The sequence below is a fragment of the Scyliorhinus torazame genome, chromosome 3 (genome assembly GCF_047496885.1).
Source record: "Scyliorhinus torazame isolate Kashiwa2021f chromosome 3, sScyTor2.1, whole genome shotgun sequence".
NCBI classification, from domain to species: domain Eukaryota; kingdom Metazoa; phylum Chordata; class Chondrichthyes; order Carcharhiniformes; family Scyliorhinidae; genus Scyliorhinus; species Scyliorhinus torazame.
Genome location: NC_092709.1, coordinates 143,923,931 through 143,944,501, shown reverse-complemented (window position 1 = coordinate 143,944,501; position 20,571 = coordinate 143,923,931). Strand labels below are relative to the sequence as shown.

Genomic DNA, 20,571 nt, shown 5'->3' with positions numbered 1-20,571 from the left:
GAAACTACAAGATTTTTGCTTGGTTTTGTCCCATACTACTGAGTTAAGATATAGCTTTTATCCATCATAAATTTTAAAGGAGCCTTTGTAACCGAAAGTTGTGCGCTACTATATAAAAAATAAATTATTGTACCTAAATTGATACTAAAAACATCAAATAAATATTGCAAATGCCTACAGAACAAAAATACTGATTCTGGATTATACTCAATTGGATTGAGATAATTTCAAGACACGGTGAGCCTCAAGAGCTTCCAATCTTCCGATGTCCTGCCCAATTCCCAAGCACAAATTTCACCCAGACATAAAATTGATCCCACTGGACTAAAATACACATTTGAAAGGTATTTTCTTTTCTATCTTTTATCCACCTCTCCAGAATATACTTTTATGCTGGGATACTGCATTGAAGGCGCATAACAAACAACATATTTCATAGTTCCAGAACCTAAGTTTTATTATGTAATCTAACTGCAGAGGGCACCGTTGTTGAGTGCAATCCTGTATTTGTCTAATACCCACATGCAGAATTAATGGGGCAGTGCCACCAAATAGGAATCAGGGATTAATTACCCCCTCTCCAGTAGAGGGATTCTGAAGTCACTGTACTGTCCCTAACATTGCACTATCTGAATTCAATGAATGCAGCCTGGGGCATTTCTGATCTATAAAACTCAACAATGCACCAATAAATAACCATAGAGACAGATCCTTTAAGTTATTCACATTCAGACACACAATTTTTAAAATTCACCATAATAAACCCAGGGACCAATCATAACATTAACAAAACATTTTTCTATTTCACTCTGGATTTTGATGAATTGACATTATATAATGTATATTCATTTTAATAAAGAAACCTATCAATGCTTTGCTATAATTTTACAGGACATCAACCTCACTGAAGAAGTAAACCTTGACAAACTTTAAAACTAATTTTGTACCTGAATGGTTTGCTGTCTGGGTCTGTGTCTTTAAATCCCATTTCCTCCAGTTTGCAGCGCCTGTACAGTTCATAATGACGTGCATGTGTCTGCTCCCTCAGATCCTCCATATTTACACGAATCAACATTTCACGCAGCTTCACAAAGTCACAGTGGTTTTCATTTTCCACTATCGTGATTTATTTTTTTGAAAAAGGGGAGATCAGAAATATGGAGAAATAAGTATTTTTTGACAGCAACCGTATTCTTTGAAACAAAGTCTAAAGCGTGTAATTTCAAGTGTCTTAATATTTCCACAAATCAATGATGACAGACTGTAAGACACTTTTAGATTGTATTTGTACATTGTACTGGTTGTCTACTGGTTTCTGGGGGGGGGGGGGGGGGGGAGGAGCTGGTGAATGGGGAGCATGACAGCATTTTAAAAAACTAGACATTTGTTTAAAGGTAGTGTTGCGTGTTCATGATGACAACTAGTCTCAAATTACATGAGGTATTGCAGCCACTGGCATATAAACTGACTACATTCTACAAAGTAATCATGCATTTTTTTTTTCAATATACTTTTTAGAATAAATTTAGTGTACCCAATTCTGTTTTTTTGTAATCATGCATTGCTTAAAATATTTCCATAATTAAGCTTTTGTGCCAAGACACACCAACGCTCTCCCCATGTTGATTTTACAAGGTACATTTTTTTAAACTCCTAAGGTTTCATTGTTGCAATTTATCCTTAAAGGATTCAACCATCATTTGCTACCACCATGCACATTCATTTTCAGGCTGTGACTGGTGCTGAAATGTGATCAGGGTTGTTTCACAAGTGCAACTGTGCTTAAATCACCAGAATCTAAAGTTGATCTTTTGGATGTAAATCACCTCCTACTCTGTAGACTTATTATTCAGTACAAAGTAGCCCAGTACTATAATTTGGTTCACTGTTACTCAGTTCAGTGCTATAATCCAATGTGGTATGAACCCTAAAATATAGAAGCAAAGAGTGGATTACATACTATTTCACAGGCCTATGAGTTGTACTGTTTATATGAAACTTATGTTAAATATAAGTATATCTGTTGTTTGCAGGATGCACTGTATTCTGTTTCAGGTCATCTCATGGAAAACCACAAATCACGGCATGGTAGCACAGTAGTTAGCACTGTTGCTTCACAGTGCCAGGGGCCTGGGTTCGATTACTGGCTTGTGTCACTGTCTGTACGGAGTCTGCATGTTCTCCCAGTGTCTGCGTGCGTCGTCTCCGGGTGCTCCGGTTTCATAGAACATAGAATTTGCAGTGCAGAAGGAGGCCATTCGGCCCATCAAGTCTGCACCGGCTCTTGGAAAGAGCACCCGACCCAAGGTCCACACCTCCACCCTAACCCCATAACCCAGTAACCCCACCCAACACTAAGGGCAATTTTGGACACTAAGGGCAATTTAGCATGGCCAATCCACCTAACCTGCACATCTTTGGACTGTGGGAGGAAACCGGAGCACCCGGAGGAAACCCACGCACACACGGGGACAATGTGCAGACTCCACACAGACAGTGACCCAAGCCGAGAATCAAACCTGGGACCCTGGAGCTGTGAAGCAATTGTGCTATCCACAATGCTACCATGCTGCCCTAGGGCAGGCGGTTTCCTCCCACAAGTCCCGAAAGATGTGTTTGTTAGGTTCTGAATTCTCCCTCAGTGTACCCAAACAGGTGTCATAGTGTGGCGACTAGGGCATTTTCACAGTAACTTCATTGCAGTGTTAATGTAAGCCTACGTGCAACACTAATAAAGATTATTATTATTATTATTATTATTATTAAGGGCAGCATGGTGGCACAGTGGTTAGCACTGCTGCCTAACACGCCGAGGACCTGCGTTCGACCCTGGCCCCAGGTCACCATCTGTCTGGAGTTTGCACATTCTCCCCTTGTCTGCGTGGGTCTCACCCCCACAAACCAAAGATGTGCAGGTTAGGTACATTGGCCACATTAAATTGCCCCTTAATTGGAAAATAATAATTACTCTAAATTTCTTTTAAAAAAAGATTTTTGAAAAAATCTATTGTCCTATTGCAGGCAAAGAATAGATATGCTTTGAATGCTATTTTACGTAATTCAAAAACATCAAGCAAAAATGTAACATCTTCAAAAGGGAGAGAATTACTTGGCCACATCATGTCCAAATAGAGGTTTACTAGAATGGAAAAAAGTTCTTCACTTCCAGGAGGTAATTTTTTCCCCAAAATAATTTTCCTGTGAAATGCATGATGTGCTGTTGGGGAACCGGAACCACAGCCTGGTGACTACTCTCCTTGACGTACTGAGGCACCCAAGTCAGCACCTGGATTCAGTGGCAATGAGCGAAAAACACAACGCATCAATTATGGCTGTTACACTGCTGCACATGACGACTGATAGGTTCACAAAATTCCAAAGTAAGATCGAGAGCACTTTGAGTCAATCTATCATCAGGAAGAACTGCGCATGGCAATTTTGCAATTTATCCTCCAGCCATCGAGCACACAACTTAAGGGGTCAGATTTCTTCTTTTTTTTTTTAAAAATGCATCTACTAGTCAAGCATACCCTGTACAATTCCCCAGGGGTATTGCCGAGCTTTTGCCATTTTATTGCCAATCTTTATTTCTTCAGTGCTGCCAACAACAGCAAATGGAAGATGGCCCTGCAGAGAAAGAAAAAAGAAATTAGTTCTTACTACGTCAGTCTGCAGCAGGGTGAAAAGGGACCATTACACTCCTTTACTATGCAAATGCTTTTCTGACATAGCGCACGGTTTTCAAGTAAAATCAATCACTTTGAAAGTACAAATCCAAAAAGAACAAAATCTACAACAGTGTCTAATTGTGACATTTATTTTTATCTATTCTTTCACGGGAAGTGGACATCATTGGTTAGGTCAGCAATTATTGCCCATCCCTTGAGAAGGTGGTGCTGACTGTCCATTTTTTGAACCACAGTGCTGTTAGGAGGGGAGTTCCGGGATTTATGTCCAGAGACAGTGAAGGAACAGCAATATAATGCCAAATTAGGATGGTGAGTGGCTTGGAAGGGGAACTTGCAGGTGGTGTTCGTATGCATCTGCTGCTGTTGTCCTTCTAGATGGTACAAGTTTCAGGTTTGGATGGTGCTATTGAAGGAGAGTTAATGAATTGCTGCAATGCATCTCAGCTGGTACAGACTGCTGCCGCGCGCGGAGTGTCAGTTGGGGAGATGTTTACGGTGCCAATTAAGTTGTTCTGGATGGTGTTGAGTTTCTTGAATGTTGTTGGAGCTGCACTTATCCAGGCAAGTGGAGGGTATTTCATCACACGCCTGACTTGTACCTTGTGGATAGGCTTTGGGGAGTCATTGGGCGAGTTGTTGGTCATAGAACTCCAAACCTCTGACCTGCTATTATTACCATAGTACTTAAATGGCTGGCCCAGTTAATTTCTGGCCAACAGTCATCTCCAGGGTGTTGACAGTGGGGAATTCAGTGATGGTAATGCTATTGAATGCCAATGGGATGTGATTAGATTCTTTCTTGTTGGAAATAGTCATTGCCTGACACACGTGCAACAAATGTTACTTGTCACTTATCAGCCCACGCCTCAATGTTGGTCATGACTTGCTACATAAGTGTACGGACTGCTGCAGTATCGGAGTCGTGAATGGTGCTGAACATTGTGTAGTTATCAGTGATGGAGGGATGGTCATTGATGAAACAGCTGAAGATGTTTGGGCCTCAGACACTCCGAGGAACATCTGCAGAAATATCCTGAGACTGAGGTGATTAACCTCCAGCAACAACAACCATCTCGCATTGAGTGAGTGAAGAGCGTTCCCCCTGATTCAGTGTCACTGATGCCACACTCAATCAAATGCTGCCTTGATGTCAAGGGCAGTCACTCTCACCTCAACTCTTTTGTCCATGTTTGGACCAAGGCTGTAATGAGGTCAAGAGATGAGTGGCCCTGGAGGAACACAATCTTAGTGACAATGAGAAGGTTGTTTCTGAGTAAGTATGCTTGAAAGCACTGTTGATGACAACTTTCATCACTTTGCTGATGATAGAGAGTAGACTGATGGGGCAGTAATTGGCCGGGTTGGATTTGTCCTGCTTTTTGTGTATAGGACATACATGAACAGTTTTCCACATTGCCAGGTAAATGCCAGTGCTGTAGCTGTACTGGAACAGATTGGCAAAGGGCACCGCTAGGTCTGGAGCACATGTCTTTAGTGCTATTGTCAGAATGTTATTTGGGCCTATAGCCTTTGCAGTATCCAGTGACTTCAGCCATTTCTTGATATCACGTGGAGTGAATCAAACTTGCTGTGGGCAAGGTGGGAATATCGGAGGAGGGGGAAATGGATCATTCACTCGGCACTTCTGGCTGAAGATGGTTGCAAATGCTTCAACTTTGTCTTTTGCACTGATTTGCTGGCTTGCCATCACTAAGTGATGTAGCCTCCTCCTCCTCAAGTTAATCATTTAATTGTCCACCATCATTCACGACAGAATGTGGCAGGACTGCAGAGGTTACATCTGATCCATTAGCTTTGGGATTGCTTAGCTCTGTCAATCACTTGCTGCTCCCAATGTTTGGCATGCAAGTAATCCTATGTTGTAGCTTCACCAGGTTAACACCTCATTTTAAGGTATGCCTGGTTCTGCTCCTGGCATGCCCTCTTGCATCAAGTCTAATCACCTGACCCGATGACAATGATAGAATGGGATAGATGCCGGGCCATGAGGTTACAGGTTGCGGTTGAATACAATTCTGTTGCTGTAAAAGCCCACAGTGCCTCATGATGTTTTGAGGCTAGATCTGTTCGAAATCTCTCTCATCTAGCATAGTGGTAGGGTCACACAGATGGGCATTTGGAATGTGAAGATGGGACTTTGTCTCCGCAAGGACTATACACTAGTCACTCCTACAAATACCGTCATGGACAGATGCATCTGTGAAAGGTAGATTGACAAGGACGAGGTTAAGTGGGTTTTTCCCTCCTGTTGGTTCCCTCGCCACCTGCCACAAACCCCGGGGTACTGATTCTGGCTGGAGGGGTGGGGGAATGGTGTCGGTGGTAATCAACAAGAGATTTCCTTGCCCATGGTTGATTAGATGCCATGAGACTTCATGACAGAGCCAATTCTGAGGACTCCCAGGGCAACTCCCTCCCAACTGTATACCACTGTGTCACCTTTTCTGGTGTACCTGTCCTGCCAGTGAGGCAAGACATAACCAGGAGTGGCGATGATGGCGCCTGGGACATTGTCTATAAGGTATGATTCCGTGAATATGATGACGTCAGGCTGTAGCTTATGTAGTCTGCAGGACAGCTCTCCTATCTTTAGCACAAGCCCACAGATGTCACTAAGAATTTCGCAGGGGTGACCAGGACTATTTGTTTCAAGGCAATCTGTCCCAGTAGACCACAATACCATTCCCCAGTTAGAAATTACAGTGACAATATGGATTACAACCTTCAAACGGAATACATTTATTCTAATGAGATTTCAAGAAGGTTTGGTTAATTTTTTTAAAACGCAGAGCGTTAAGTGACTCTTCAGAGATGTACAAAATTAAACCTTATGAGGGAAATTGTTGAGAAGTGATATTAGGACAGCAACTTCAGTCATTTTGCATTACAAATTAGATGGCAAGAAATCAAGACAAACCTAACATTTATCATGACAAATGTTAAAAAGCAAATATATTCCACAATTACAACCTACATTCATTGTTGAATTGATTTCGGCAACTGTTTCATCATCCGTTGGGAATTGGTAAATCTGCACGCCATTACTGACTAATTCACTCATGATTTTGATCTTGAATTTATGCAGTTCACTCTTGGATATTGTGTCTGCTTTGGCAATGATGGGGATTATATTCACCTGTAAAAATAAAAATACATCGGCTCTGGTTTGCTTTGTTTGGCCAAAAGGCGACATCCTGAATTCTGCAGAATAATAGTTACATGTTAAAGTTTACTTTTATTAAAAAATCAACTTAATGGCTATAAAGTGCAGTTGAATAACTAGATTAAAATGGAGTCATATTTTTGATTAATGTTGATGTTAAACTGATCAGTGGCATAGCAAGAGATGGGTCACAGTTCACTCTCATTCTCTCTTGCACATGACAATGCCGTATAAATGTGTTCCCTGGATTGCTAAAGCAGAGTTTTTGGTCTCAGGAAATCAAGGGAAATGGCAAGTGGATGGGAAAGTGGAGAAGAGACAGGCAGTCAGCTATGATCTTATTGAATGGTGCTGCTGGCTCAAGGGACCAGTAAAGGTTGTGAAACTAAATTAACAGGTGGGGGGAGGGCGCAGCACGGTGGCGCAGTGGTTAGAACTGCTGATTCACAGTCCGAGGACTCGGATTTGATCCCGGCCCCGGGTCACTGTCCGTGTCGAGTTTGCACATTCTTCCCGTGTCACCCCCACAATCCAAAGATGTGCAGGATAGGTGAATGGGTCACGATAAATTGCTCCTTAATTACAAAACATTTTTTTTTTTTAATTACTAGGCGGGAGCCTTGCTGTGACACCACTGCCTGTCTGCAATGGGGAAATCACCAAAATGTCAATTCTGAGCCGGAGACTGGTAAACAATAGAAGCAATTGTTTACTACAATGCACAATTTGAAGTTACTGTAGTTTCTCCAGTGTGCTGCCTGCTAATAAAATAAATAACTTGCATTTGGACAGCACTTCTCACTTGTTCTCAGAGCACAGTTAACTGATATTTCAGGCATTTGTCTACAAAACAACAAAGTCCTTAAAACAGCAATGAGATGAATAACCAATTAGTCTCAAAGTTGTTCAAAATTTGACAGTCTGCATCCTGTCCAAAGTTAAATTACACTTGGTCACCTCTCACTACTGGAGATCGACATTCAGTCCATGCTCGCATTCCAACATCTTGAACCCTAGTCCGTAATTTTTAATTTCTCCACAGCATCTTTGCAACCTTGTCCAATCCTCTCCCTTTGGAACTTTGGTCTGCTCCATTGCTCCATCCGTTGAACCAAGGTAGCTTGGTTACAATCCCTGGAATTCCCCCACACACGAAGTTTGCAAAAAAAAAAACACATTTTGACCAATCTTTCTTTCATACACTGTGGCTCAGTGTATGGTTCTTTTTTATTTTTCTCTCTGCAAAGCTCCACACGATTTTTCCCATGTTATGTAAACTCAGATTAAGATTACTACCGGGGCAGCACGGTGGCGCAGTGGTTCGCACTGCTGCCTCAAGGCGCTGAGGACCCGGATTCGATCCCGACCCTGTGTCACTGTCCATGTGGAGTTTGCACATTCTCCCTGTGTTTGCATGTGTCTCACCCCCACAACCCAAAGATGTGCAGGGTAGGTGAATTGCCCCTTCATTGGGGAAAAAAAGAATTGGATACTCTAAAATTTTTATTTTATTTTATTTTTTTAAAGGTTAAAGGTTATTATCTCCTGCGAGTGACTTGCTATAGGTGGAAAAATCAAGAGGCATTCAACTTTCTCATTTATTGTAGTTCACAGTTGACCTGGTTTCATTAAAACAGCTGTCAACTTCCAGTGGCGAGGGTGTGCTGAGCAGTCGCAGGAAAGGTGACTCTCCTCTGAGAAACTTGGAAATAAGCACTTTTATCCCCAAAATCGGCCGCTTAGTCAACCAAACCCAACACACACTCTACCCTTCTCCGAAACATCACAGATGCAAAGATATGCCCTCAAATCCTAAGGAGCTGAAAGGACAATGTGGCCATCTAAAATGGCCTCCCGCAAAGAAGGCTGGGAAAAATGGTCAAAGTCAGGGACAGACAGGCTGCAGCTTGCAGACAGACAAAAGCTGCTCAGATGTTTTTGAAAGCCCAGGAAAAAGACCATCTCCAGGCATCCCAGGAACAATAGAACCATCCTGTCAATCACATTGTTTACCAGACACAGCGGCACCTAAGCCCCTGCCCCCAACAATTCCAGACATGGCCACTGACTGCGCACCCCGAAATCGATTGGCAGCCGCTGATTGGACTTGATCGATCAGAGTGATGGAGCCCTGATCAATTGATTGACAATGACATAATCTTCCTTCATGAGAAGCACCTGAGGGAGAAGGACTGACTGAGGGTAAGGAAGTTCTGGGTGGGATAGACGTTCCATACATGTTACTTGGGGCGGGGCGGGGGGGTATCAACCATGTACAGGACCAACGGACGGTCAGATCCAGATCCAAATCAGGGAAACAGTCAAACATGACTAGAGAACATAGAAAAAAAAGGGGCAGGAAGAGGCTATTTGGCCCTTCAAGCCCGCTCCGTCATTCATTGTGGTCATGGCTGATCATCCATCTCAACAGCCTAATCCCGCTTTCCCCCATCTGAACTAAATGCCTTTATGGAGCAGATGGGGGTAGTGGACCCATGGAGGTGGTTTGCCTTCTTCTCCTGGATCCAGAGTTGACACAAGGATCAAATTCTTTGTCGTGTGGAAATGGGTGCGTCCAGGGATGTTAGGGACAGAATACTCCACAGTAGTAATCTCTGACCACACTCCACACTACCTAAATGTGAGGTTGGAGACAGATCAGGCACAACGCCCCCATGGAGGCTGGACATAGCCCTCCATGCTGACAGGGCACTCTGTGATAGGATATCAAAGCCATTGATGGATATGTAACCTGCAACCAGAACGGGGAGGTCTTACCCTCCACATTCTGGGAGGCAGTGATAAGGGTGTGGGGGGAGGGTGTGGGGAGATTGTACCATACAGTGCTCTCACAGATAGGAAGGAGAGGGTGGCTAGGCAACAATTGGTCAACTCCATATTGGAGGTGGATTGGCAATAGCACAGGTGTAGGACAGGAATGGCAGACTAGTCAGCGCCAGACGGGATTAACGAGACTGTTGTGACATTCTACCGGGAACTGTACACCTCCAAGCCCCTGGAGTGGGACTCAAAGATGAAGCAGTTCACCTTGTGGGTGAAACTACTATACAATGCTCCCATGGCGAGCGTACGGAAAAACACCACCAGCTCTGGATACTTCTGGTGGCACAGTGGCACAAGACAGAGGTGCTCACTTGAGGAATGGAGCAAAAAAGCAAGGTACTAGAAAGGGGATAAGTAGCTATAAGTAGTTAGGTAAAGTTAGGAGTAGATACTAATACAGGTGATTAGAGGATTAGAGTAGCGGACTTTTAAACATCTCTAGCTTAGGCTGGAGAAAATGGGTAGCAGTCTAATTGCCTGTAACTGGGATTTCGCAAAGCATGAAGAGGGGGATGGGCAGCCATTAGGACCATTTCTTTGTTGCAGGAGAGACTGGTGAGAGGGGCCTCAGAATTAAGGAATGCGGAGGAAAGCCTATGGGAGCTTTGTATTTGTCACCGTTACCTTATTTAGTTGTGGGTATGAGAAACTCTATGCTGAATCCGTGTGTGTGAAACCAGATGCTGTGCGTCCTTTGTCTCACTCGCTCTGGAAGTTTCAAGAGACATGGAGTCTCCTGCCTTTTTATCAAAGTGAGTGGAGCTTGCAAGCTATTTGAAATAAAATAAATCAATACCTACAATCCAACTCAGGGTTTGACTGACACCAGACTGAGGGCAGAAATAACTCAATATCGTCATTTGGTGGCAGCGGTGGGATTGAGAGAGCAAATTCCCGACTATTCTCGAAATTAGAATTAAACCAGCCTTGGACGGAGAGTGGGGAAATGGGCCCATGGTGTGAGTAGATTATAAAGGACCACGTCGGTTTTCCCCTGCCTCGTAGTCCGAAGTGGGTTTGGTCACTCGCCTATGGTCGGGTAAGATCGTTCGACGAAATCAAAGGTCAGTCTGGCGGATTTGAAACTTAATTTCAGTCGATGTAGGCACGGCTGAGGGTTAAACGAGATTTGAGGGACTATCGGGCGATAAGTCAGTTAGCAACTGAGGCAATATCACAGTGATATTCAGTTCCGTGCATGTGGGTTGAAAATTAAAATTGGTTGTATTGAATTACACTTTAATTCGGTTAAGGTCTTTAACGGGTTGAGGGAATGTCACAGAGACAATTCAGTTAAGACCGCTGATGGAATGTTCTGGAGACAATTCAATTCCGTACAATTAGAATTGGCTAAGTTGGATTTGTTTTTAGGAGATAAAAGTTGGGAGATGAATGGCCACTAGGGGGAACCAGAGACTTGGAAAATTCAGAACCGTATCGGAACAGAGGAGGCTTAAGGATGTTTAAATTTACTTAACAGTTTTGAAGAAGGGAAAAGGGAAAAAACATTGTGTTTCTGTGTAAATTCAAAGTTTTATTGTCCAGTTGGTTGAGATGAATGCAAGGAAAATGCTTTGAATTCCTTTAGTTTTGAGTGGAGATCTCAGTGGATGAATGAGTGTGTGTGTTTCATAACTTCCTCTGGTATTCCTAGTTTTTAAAATGTTGTGTTTGCAAAACGATGTTGCACATCAATTAGGAGGTATACAGGGGCAGTTAAAGGGAGATTTAAAACAGGGCAAGTATTTGAAAGGTATTTAGAAAATTAGTAATAATGATTAACATTGTGGAAGATATTTAGAACACAATTCTCAGGAAGTAAACAAAAAGCAAAATCAAAATGTATAAATTGGGATTTGTAAATGATTAGTTGAACTCGGCATAGTCTTGGCTGCTTAAAAAAAAAAGGGGAGAGAGAGAACATAGGAATCTAAAATTGAAATGCGAAGACCAGGCATTCGGTGAACTGAGTCCATGTGCTCCTTTGCTAGAGGCAGCCATGATGTATCTACATTTAGAAATTTTGTTCGGTGAGTTCCAAATTTGTAGAGATTTCAGTATTTTCTCTGTAAACTCACGACACATCAAATTTAAGATTCGGGGATTTTCATATCGCAAAGACTATGGATTTTTAAACTTCATTTTAAGATTACACAGGGGAAAGGAAGATCCCAGTAGAAAGGAAGACGGTCATTTTAGAGATGCCCAAACCCCAGACCGTAAGAGGGGTTAGGCAAGTACTGGGGGCTATTCAACTACTGTAGGGCCTTGGTGTATAAGCACTCAGAACTTGAGGGGACGCTGCAAGCACTGACCCCAGCGGGTAGGCAGTCCCGGGGTTAGGCAGTCCCGAGAGCAGACAGAATAGGGACTGTAGCAGGATACCGCTTTCAAGAAAAATTAATTAGAACATGCCCTCGCAGTATATTGGGATAGTGGAGAGTGGCATTGTGGCAGTAGGGGCTAGAAACACAGGGACCAATGAGACCAGTATTAGGAGGTAGTCGGTGGAAGTGATATGGCACAGCTCCACCGGGTCCTAGTGCCCGCTGACTTGCAAGAAGTCACTAGCAGAAGAAATGAAGTTTAGAATGTGAACTACATTGCAGACGGAGCTTTAGGGAATAAAGATATGGGACTGGAGCTTAGATTAGGAGTATTACTTGCAGTATCAGGAAATGAGAATCTGATGGCAGGGAAAGATTATTAAAAATAGATGCAGAAATAAAAAAAATTAAGATATTAAAACTAATTGATAACGTAGAGGAAATAAGGAAAGCAAACCTAGCAATAGAAAGAATGACACAGGGTTAATCAGCACACAATCCAGGGAGACCGACACAGGCCGTAAAAGCAATATCTCTTGACCCGAGGTGCCAAATGCGAGCTGGAGATAATGAACAAAGAGTTAGAACAGCAGGGAATCATTCAATAAGTCACATATGCATCGCGAATAGCCCACTTCAGGCAGTTAGCAAGCCTGATGGTACATTTAGAATAGTAACGAATTACAAAGCATTAAACAAGGTCAAAAAAAAAAGGAAGGATTTAGTAAATCCGCAAACTACATTGGAGAAGGTGGCAGGCAAAACTTATTTAACTAGTATAGATTTAGCCAACGGATTCTGGAGTGTTCCGTTAGACCCAGACAACAGGGAAAAGACAGCATTTACATTTGGCACTAAACATTACGTATACTGTAAATTGCCACAAGGATATGTTAATTCCTCGAACCACTTTCAGGCAATAGTAAGGGAGCTGATTAAAGATGATTTGGCTTTAGTATATATTGATGATGTGTTAATTGGAGATGATGATCAGGGGGACACATGTTGAAAGAGTGACCAAATTTATTAAAACACTTAATGAAGCAGGATTTAAGATAGGGTTAAAGAAATGCCAGAGTGGCAGGAGCGAAGTCGACTATCTAGGGTATTCGTGTCAAGGGCAGGTAGGGAAGCCAGTGTTGGGATGAGAGAGAAAGTTGCTAGAATCGCAGCGCCCGTTTCACAAATCGGGCTTCAGCAAATCATGGGAATTTTGGGGTATTTGAGACCAGTAGTGGAAGACTTTAGTCTTTATGCTAGACCCATTTATGAAACTTTGAAAGGGGATTTTAGGTGGACCAGTGTAGCATAGAGGAGTTTGGACCAGTTAAAACCAGCTGTAGCAACATCCGGGCCATTAGAGGAGAGACATGGAGAGGACAGTTTGAGCATTAAACCTGATCTGTACGCAAATGGATATGGATGGTGCTTGTTAATCATAGTACTCAGACACCTATCAAACACTGACAGGAAATTGGGCAAGGGCTGAACAAAAGTTTTCGGACATCGCAAAATGTCTGGCAGCCATAACAAAAAGGATAGCATAGATTGAAAATTTATCAACCGGGAAGAAAATTTATGTCACAACTGAATTTTTAGAATTGACAGAGTTGACCAAGAGACAGGGTTGTCAGCAAGGCGCGAATACAGCTCGAAGGGAAAGATGGGAAACCATTCTTTTAAACCCTGCCTTAATGTTTATTCACAACATTAAAGAGGGACAGAAACTTAATAAATCAGTTAGCAGAACAGAGTTAGTAAATGCTTGGGTGGTATATACGGATGGTAGTAAAGTTAAGGAGGACGAAGAACAAGCCAGATGGGCATACATTAAAAAAAAAATATTCAGGAAAGAAAATGGTGGAGGATCAGGGAGTAGCATTAAAAAAAACACTTAAAACACTGAGACACCGATGGAAGAATGGTCATTATAGTATGCAGGCCCTCTTTTTCCTAGGAACAGCAAAAGTAATTTGTACTTTTTAAATCAAAGCTGACAGCAGCACGGGGGACGTTGAATTAGAGAATCAGTGGCACCTGGAGCAAAGAACTTAGTATCAGAACTAAAACATCCAACCCAATTCAATAAGAGATTATTATAAACGAAGAAACGTAATCAGTAAGGAATTGAGAATATGGGATGATAGATCAAGAGCTGTTATTAATGGACCCCAGTTTTAAATGATTCATTATCGACATAATGAAACATCGTGTCAAGGATATGGCACATTTTGTAGCCCAGTAGTTTGGACAAGGAGTAATCATATGAAACCTAGGAAAATGGCAGATCGAGAGCATTCAGGTGAGTTGATATTGCATTTAGAACGACAGAAATGGGGAAATCCCAGGGAAATTTGGGGAATTCAGTTTGTCATGATTGTTTTGTGAAACATCAGGCATCACTGATAATTGAAGTTTGTGACCACAAGATAGATTTTGACCATGGGATGGCGTGATAATGACAAATTGTAATTACTGCAGAGAAAACCAAGCTGACGACGAAGTGATTGGGAAAGGATGTGCAGGATTGTGGAGAAGTGACAAACTTGTGGTACCAATTAGTGAGGGAGTACATAGTTTAAGAGATGTTGAGATGACTTCCGGTTGCAGCGATGCACAGCTAAGCTGCACGTTTTGGCAGCTCCTCTTTTTGGGAGCCCCAACGGAAATTTTTTCAGACCAAACCCAGTGTGGGGTGACGAAGTAAGGAGTCCCCCCTAGTGTGTATGGAAAAGATCGGTGGTAGTGGCCAGATTGCGAAGGATCCTCTGGAGCTGCGGCAGAGAAGAGAAGGAAGAAGCAAGATGGAGACGGATGGAGACCAGACGACATGGGGGCCAGATCAGCAGGAATTCCTTAGACGGTGTGTGGAGGAATTAAAGAAGGAGGTGCTGGCGCCGATGTTGTTGGCAATCGAAGGGCTAAAAGAAACGCAAAAGGCCCAGGCGATAGAGCTCCGTGGGGTGAAGGAGAAGGCAGCTGAGAACGAGGATGAGATTCTGGGCCTAGCAGTAAAAATGGAGACGCACGAGGCGCTACACAAGAGGTGTATCAAAAGACTCGAAGCCCTGGAGAACAGATCGAGGAGAAAGAACCTCCGGATTCTGGGTCTCCCCGAAGGAGTGGAGGGAGCTGACGTTGGGGCTTAGGTGAGCATGATGCGCCATTCGCTAATGGGAGCAGAGGCCCCCTTGGGCCCCCTGGAGGTGGAAGGGGCTCACCGGGTCCTTGCGAGGAGACCCAAGGCTGGAGAACCACCAAGGGCGATAGTGGTGAGATTTCACCGCTTCACCGACAGAGAGGCTGTTTTGAGCTGGGCCAAGAAGGTATGGAGTAGCAGGTGGGAGACTGCGGTGATACGAGTGTATCAGGACTGGAGCGCGGAGGTGGCGAGAAGGAGAGCGAGTTTTAATCGGGCCAAGGCGGCGCTTCACAAGAAGAAAGTAAAGTTTGGGATGCTGCAGCCGGCACGCTTGTGGGTACGTACCAAGATAGACACTATTATTTTGAAACGTCGGAAGAGGCATGGACCTTCACCCAAAAAGAGAAATTGGACCAGAACTGAGGGACTGATGCTGTGGGGGAGATGACGATGTTGATGTATAGAAATGTAAATTGGGGAATGGGAGGTTCACCGTATCGGGACGATGGATGGGGAGGGGAAAGGGAAGAGAAGAATCCCTTTCTTCTTTGACGGGGGGGGGGGGGGGACACTGAGACATGTGGGCGCCATAGGGGGCGGGGCTGATCTAGGAAAGCGCGGGTTTTTTCCCACGCTAGGGAGATGATGGCGGGAAGATAGGCGCAAGGAGGATGAGAGTTCCACACACGGGGGGGGGGGGGGGGGGGGGTCAAGGAGAGAGCGGGGGAAGCCGGGGTCAGCTGGAGTCAGCTGACTTTCGGAAGCATTATGGGGGGAGTAACCATGCTAGATTGGATCTAGTGGGGGGGGGGGGGGGGGGGATAACTGGGTTGCTGCTGCTGGGACCGAGAGGGAGCTGGCAAGGGAAGAGGTGGTCGGGACGGGAGTGCGCCACCTGGGGGACTGGTGGGTGCGTGACCTGGATGTGGGACTGGCCTAGAGTAGGTGATGGCTAGTCGGCGGGGGGGGCAGCCCCCCAGTCCGGCTGATCACGTGGAATGCGAGAGGCCTAAATGCCTAAATGGGCCGATTAAGAGGGCCCGAGTGTTCGCGCACTTAAAAGGACTGAAGGCAGACGTGGTCATGCTTCAGGAGACGCATCTGAAGGTGGCGGATCAGGTTAGGTTAAGGAAAGGATGGGTGGGACAGGTGTTTCACTCAGGGTTGGACGCGAAAAATAGAGGGGTGGCTATATTGGTGGGGAAACGGGTGTCGTTCGAGGCTAGGAATATAGTAGTGGACAACGGTGGCAGATATGTGAGTGGCAGACTGCAGGGAATGGAGGTCGTGCTGGTTAACGTATATGCCCCGAACTGGGATGATGCGGGATTTATGAAGCGGATGCTGGGACGTATCCCAGACCTGGAGGTAGGAAGCCTGGTAATGGGGGGGGGGGGGGGGAATTTCAATACTGTGCTGGATCCAGGGTTAGATCGGTCTAGATCCAGGACCGGAAGAAGGTCGGCAGCGGCCAAGGTGCTCAGGGGATTTATGGAGCAAATGGAGTGGATCCGTGGAGATTTGCTAGGCCGTTGGCCAAAGAGTTTTCCTTTTTCTCCCATGTTCATAAGGCTTACTCCCGGATAGATTTCTTTGTTTTGAGTAGGGCACTGATTTCGAGGGTGGAAGGAACGGAGTACTCGGCCATAGCCGTTTCAGATCATGCCCCGCACTGGGTGGATCTGGAACTAGGAGAGGAGAGGGAACAGCGCCCACTGTGGCGACTGGATGTGGTACAATTGGCGGATGAGGGAGTCTGTGGAAGGGTGCAGGGATGTATTGAAAGGTACCTGGAGGCCAATGATGATGGCGAGGTCCAGGTGGGGGTAGTATGGGAAGCGCTGAAGGCGGTGGTTAGGGGAGAGTTGATCTCCATTAGGGCTTACAAGGAGAAAAAAAGAGGGCAAAGAAAGGGAGAGATTAGTGGGGGAGATTTTGAGTGTGGATAAAAGATATGCGGAGGCCCCGGACGAAGGACTATATAGGGAGAGGCGAAGACTTCAGATGGAGTTTGACCTGCTGACCGCAGGGAAGGCAGAGGCACAGTGGAGGAAGGCACAGGGGATGAGATACAAATATGGGGAAAAGGCGAGTCGGCTGTTGGCCCACCAGCTTCGTAAGAGGATAGCGGCGAGGGAAATAGGGGGAGTTAGGGATGGAACGGGAACTACGGTGCAGAGTGCAGGGAAGGTAAATGAAGTGTTGAAGACCTTTTATGAGAGGCTATATAGGTCCCAACCCCCGGAGGGAAAAGAGGGGATGCAACAGTTTTTGGACCAACTAGGGTTCCCGAAGGTGGAGGAGCAGGAGGTGGCAGGTCTGGGGGCGCCAATCGGGGTGGGCGAGGTGACTAAAGGGCTGGGGAACATGCAGGCAGGGAAGGCCCTGGGACCAGATGGGTTCCCGGTGGAATTTTATAGGAAGTACGTGGACTGGTTGACCCCGCTGTTGGCAAGAACCTTTAACGAGGCCAGAGAAGGGGGGACTCTACCCCCGACAATGTCGGAGGCGATGATATCATTAATCCTGAAGCAAGATAAAGATCCGCTGCAATGTGGGTCATATAGGCCTATCTCGCTCCTGAATGTAGACGCCAAGTTGCTGGCAAAAGTGCTGACGATGAGGATCGAGGATTGTGTCCCTGGGGTGGTGCATGAAGACCAGACAGGGTTTGTAAAGGGGAGACAACTGAATGTTAACGTGCGACGGCTGTTGGGGGTGATAATGATGCCCCCAGCGGAGGGGAAGGCAGAGATAGTGGCAGCGATGGATGCAGAGAAGGCATTTGATAGGGTAGAGTGGGAGTATTTATGGGAGGTGCTGAGGAGGTTTGGGTTCGGGGAGGGGTTTGTCAGTTGGGTTAAACTCCTCTATGGGGCCCCAGTGGCAAGTGTAGTCACAAATCGGCAGAGATCGGAGTATTTTCGGTTACACAGGGGAACGAGGCAGGGGTGCCCTCTGTCCCCATTACTGTTCGCGCTGGCAATTGAACCACTGGCCATAGCGTTGAGAGACTCTAGGAAATGGAGGGGGGTGGTTAGAGGGGGAGAGGAACACCGAGTGTCACTCTACGCAGATGACCTACTGCTGTATGTGGCGGATCCTGTGGAGGGGGATGACAGAGGTTATGCAGATATTGAGGGAGTTGGGAGATTTTTCGGGATATAGGCTTAATATGGGGAAGAGTGAGCTTTTCGTAGTACACCCCGGGGATCAGGGAAGAGGGATAATGACCTGCCGTTGAGGAGAGCGGAAAGGAGCTTCCGATATTTGGGGATTCAGGCAGCCAGGAGCTGGGGAACTTTACACAAACTCAATCTGACGCGACTGGTGGAGTAGATGGAGGAGGATTTCAAGAGGTGGGATATGCTGCCGCTCTCATTGGCGGGCAAAGTGCAGGTGGTCAAGATGATGATCCTCCCAAGGTTTCTTTTTGTGTTTCAATGTCTCCCCATTTTGATCACTAAGGCCTTTTTTAAGAAAATAGATAGGAGTGTTAAGAGTTTTGTGTGGGCAGGGAAGACACCGAGGGTAAGGAGGGTGTTCCTGCAGCGCAGCAGGGACAGAGGGGGACTGGCGTTGCCGAATCTGGACGATTATTACTGGCCCGCCAATGTGGCGATGGTTCGCAAGTGGATGAGGGGGCGGCGTGGAAGAGGCTGGAGATGGCGTCCTGTAAAGGAACAAGCCTAAAGGCGCTGGTGACGGCGCCGCTACCGCTCTCCCCGAAAAGGTATACCACGAACCCAGTGGTGGCGGCAACCTTAAGGATCTGGGGGCAATGGAGGCGACATAGGGGTGTGACGGGTGCCTCGGTGTGGTCCCCGATCAGGAACAACCATAGGTTTGTCCCAGGAAGGATGGATGGAGGGTTCCAGAGCTGGCATCAGGCAGGAATTAGGAGATTGGAGATCTGTTTATTGACGAGACGTTTGCGAGCCTGGGAGCGCTGGAGGAAAAGTATGAGTTGCCCCTGGGGAATATGTTTAGATACATGCAAGTGAGGGTGATTACGAGGCAACAGGTGAGGGAATTTCCGCTGCTCCCGATACAGGGGATCCAGGATAGAGTGATTTCGGGGGTATGGGTCGGGGAGGGCAAAGTGTCCGAAATATATCAGGAGATGAGAGAGGAGGGGGAGGCGCTGGTAGAGGAGCTGAAGGGAAAATGGGAAGAAAAGCTGGGGGAGGAGATTGAGGAGGGGCTGTGGGCTGATGCCCTAAGTAGGGTAAATTCCTCTTCCTCGTGTGCCAGGCTTAGCCTGATACAATTCAAGGTTCTACACAGAGCACACATGACGGGAGCGAGGCCGAGCAGGTTCTTCGGGGTGGAGGACAGGTGCGGGAGGTGCTTGGGAAGCCCGGCAAACCACACACATATGTTTTGGTCGTGTCCGGCACTGGATGAGTACTGGAGGGGAGTGGCAAGAGTGATTTCAAAGGTGGTGAAGGTCCGGGTCAAGCCAGGTTGGGGGTTAGCTATATTTGGGGTAGCGGATGAGCCGGGAGTGCAGGAGGCAAAAGAGGCCGATATTCTGGCCTTTGCGTCCCTGGTAGCCCGGCGAAGGATCTTACTCATGTGGAAGGAAGTGAAACCCCCCGGCGTGGAGGCCTGGATAAACGATATGGCAGGGTTCATAAAACTGGAACGAATGAAGTTTGCGTTGAGAGGATCGGTTCAGGGGTTCTCCAGGCAGTGGCAACCGTCCCTTGACTATCTCGCGGAACGTTAAGGAAAATAGATCAGCAGCAGCAGCAGCCCAGAGGGGGGGGGGGGGCGGGGGGCAACCTGTTTTGTTCTGGTTGGGGTGGAGGGGGGGGGGGGGGGAGCACTATTTTTTGTTACTTTGTTAGATCACTATTTTATTTAAATTATGTTATCTACTAGTTATTGTGTTATCTTTTTTGCTGATTTGTAAGGTGGAAAAATTGTGTTTGAAAACTTTAATAAAATATATATATTTTTTAAAAAGAGATGTTGGGATGACCCAGGGATCTAAAATTAGCCTAACAGTATTTAGAGACTGTATCACTGCAATGATGCTGTGCCACAGGATAGATAATATCCCCAAACCACTCGGACAAGGGAAAAGGAATGTTTGGTTGTGAGTGGCAGGGGATAACTGCACTTCATAGTACAATGGAATCAGTGGAGCGGGATGCCAGGGAATTGAAACCTGTTAGCAGCATCGATAGGACAGATGATAAAATGAAAATGTCATGGTTGGAAATTACTTTCATAAAAATCCAGTCGTAATAAAAATTAAAGGAATTAAAGTACATGCAGTAGCAATATCCCACATGCATCAGGGAAAGTTTCGACCCGCTTGGATCACTGAGTTAGCAAAAGAGGAGGAGTTTGAGATTCTTCAAATCTCACTCAGAG

General features: G+C 45.6%; 1 protein-coding gene across 8 annotated transcripts in view; it reads right to left on the bottom strand.

Annotated features, from left to right (window-relative positions):
- Positions 1-20,571, bottom strand: part of LOC140408726 (septin-11) — a 159,714-nt gene that overhangs the window by 18,745 nt on the left and 120,398 nt on the right. For all 8 annotated transcript variants that reach the window (XR_011940176.1, XR_011940177.1, XM_072496342.1 and 5 more), the window contains 3 exons: positions 6,685-6,846; positions 3,531-3,627; positions 948-1,116 (listed from right to left, as the gene is read on the bottom strand). Coding sequence is in view for 6 of the 8 variants with exons in the window: in XM_072496342.1 (XP_072352443.1) it covers positions 948-1,116; positions 3,531-3,627; positions 6,685-6,846 (428 nt within the window). In the remaining 2 variants the exon portion in view is untranslated. The remainder of the gene's footprint in view (positions 1-947; positions 1,117-3,530; positions 3,628-6,684; positions 6,847-20,571) is intronic.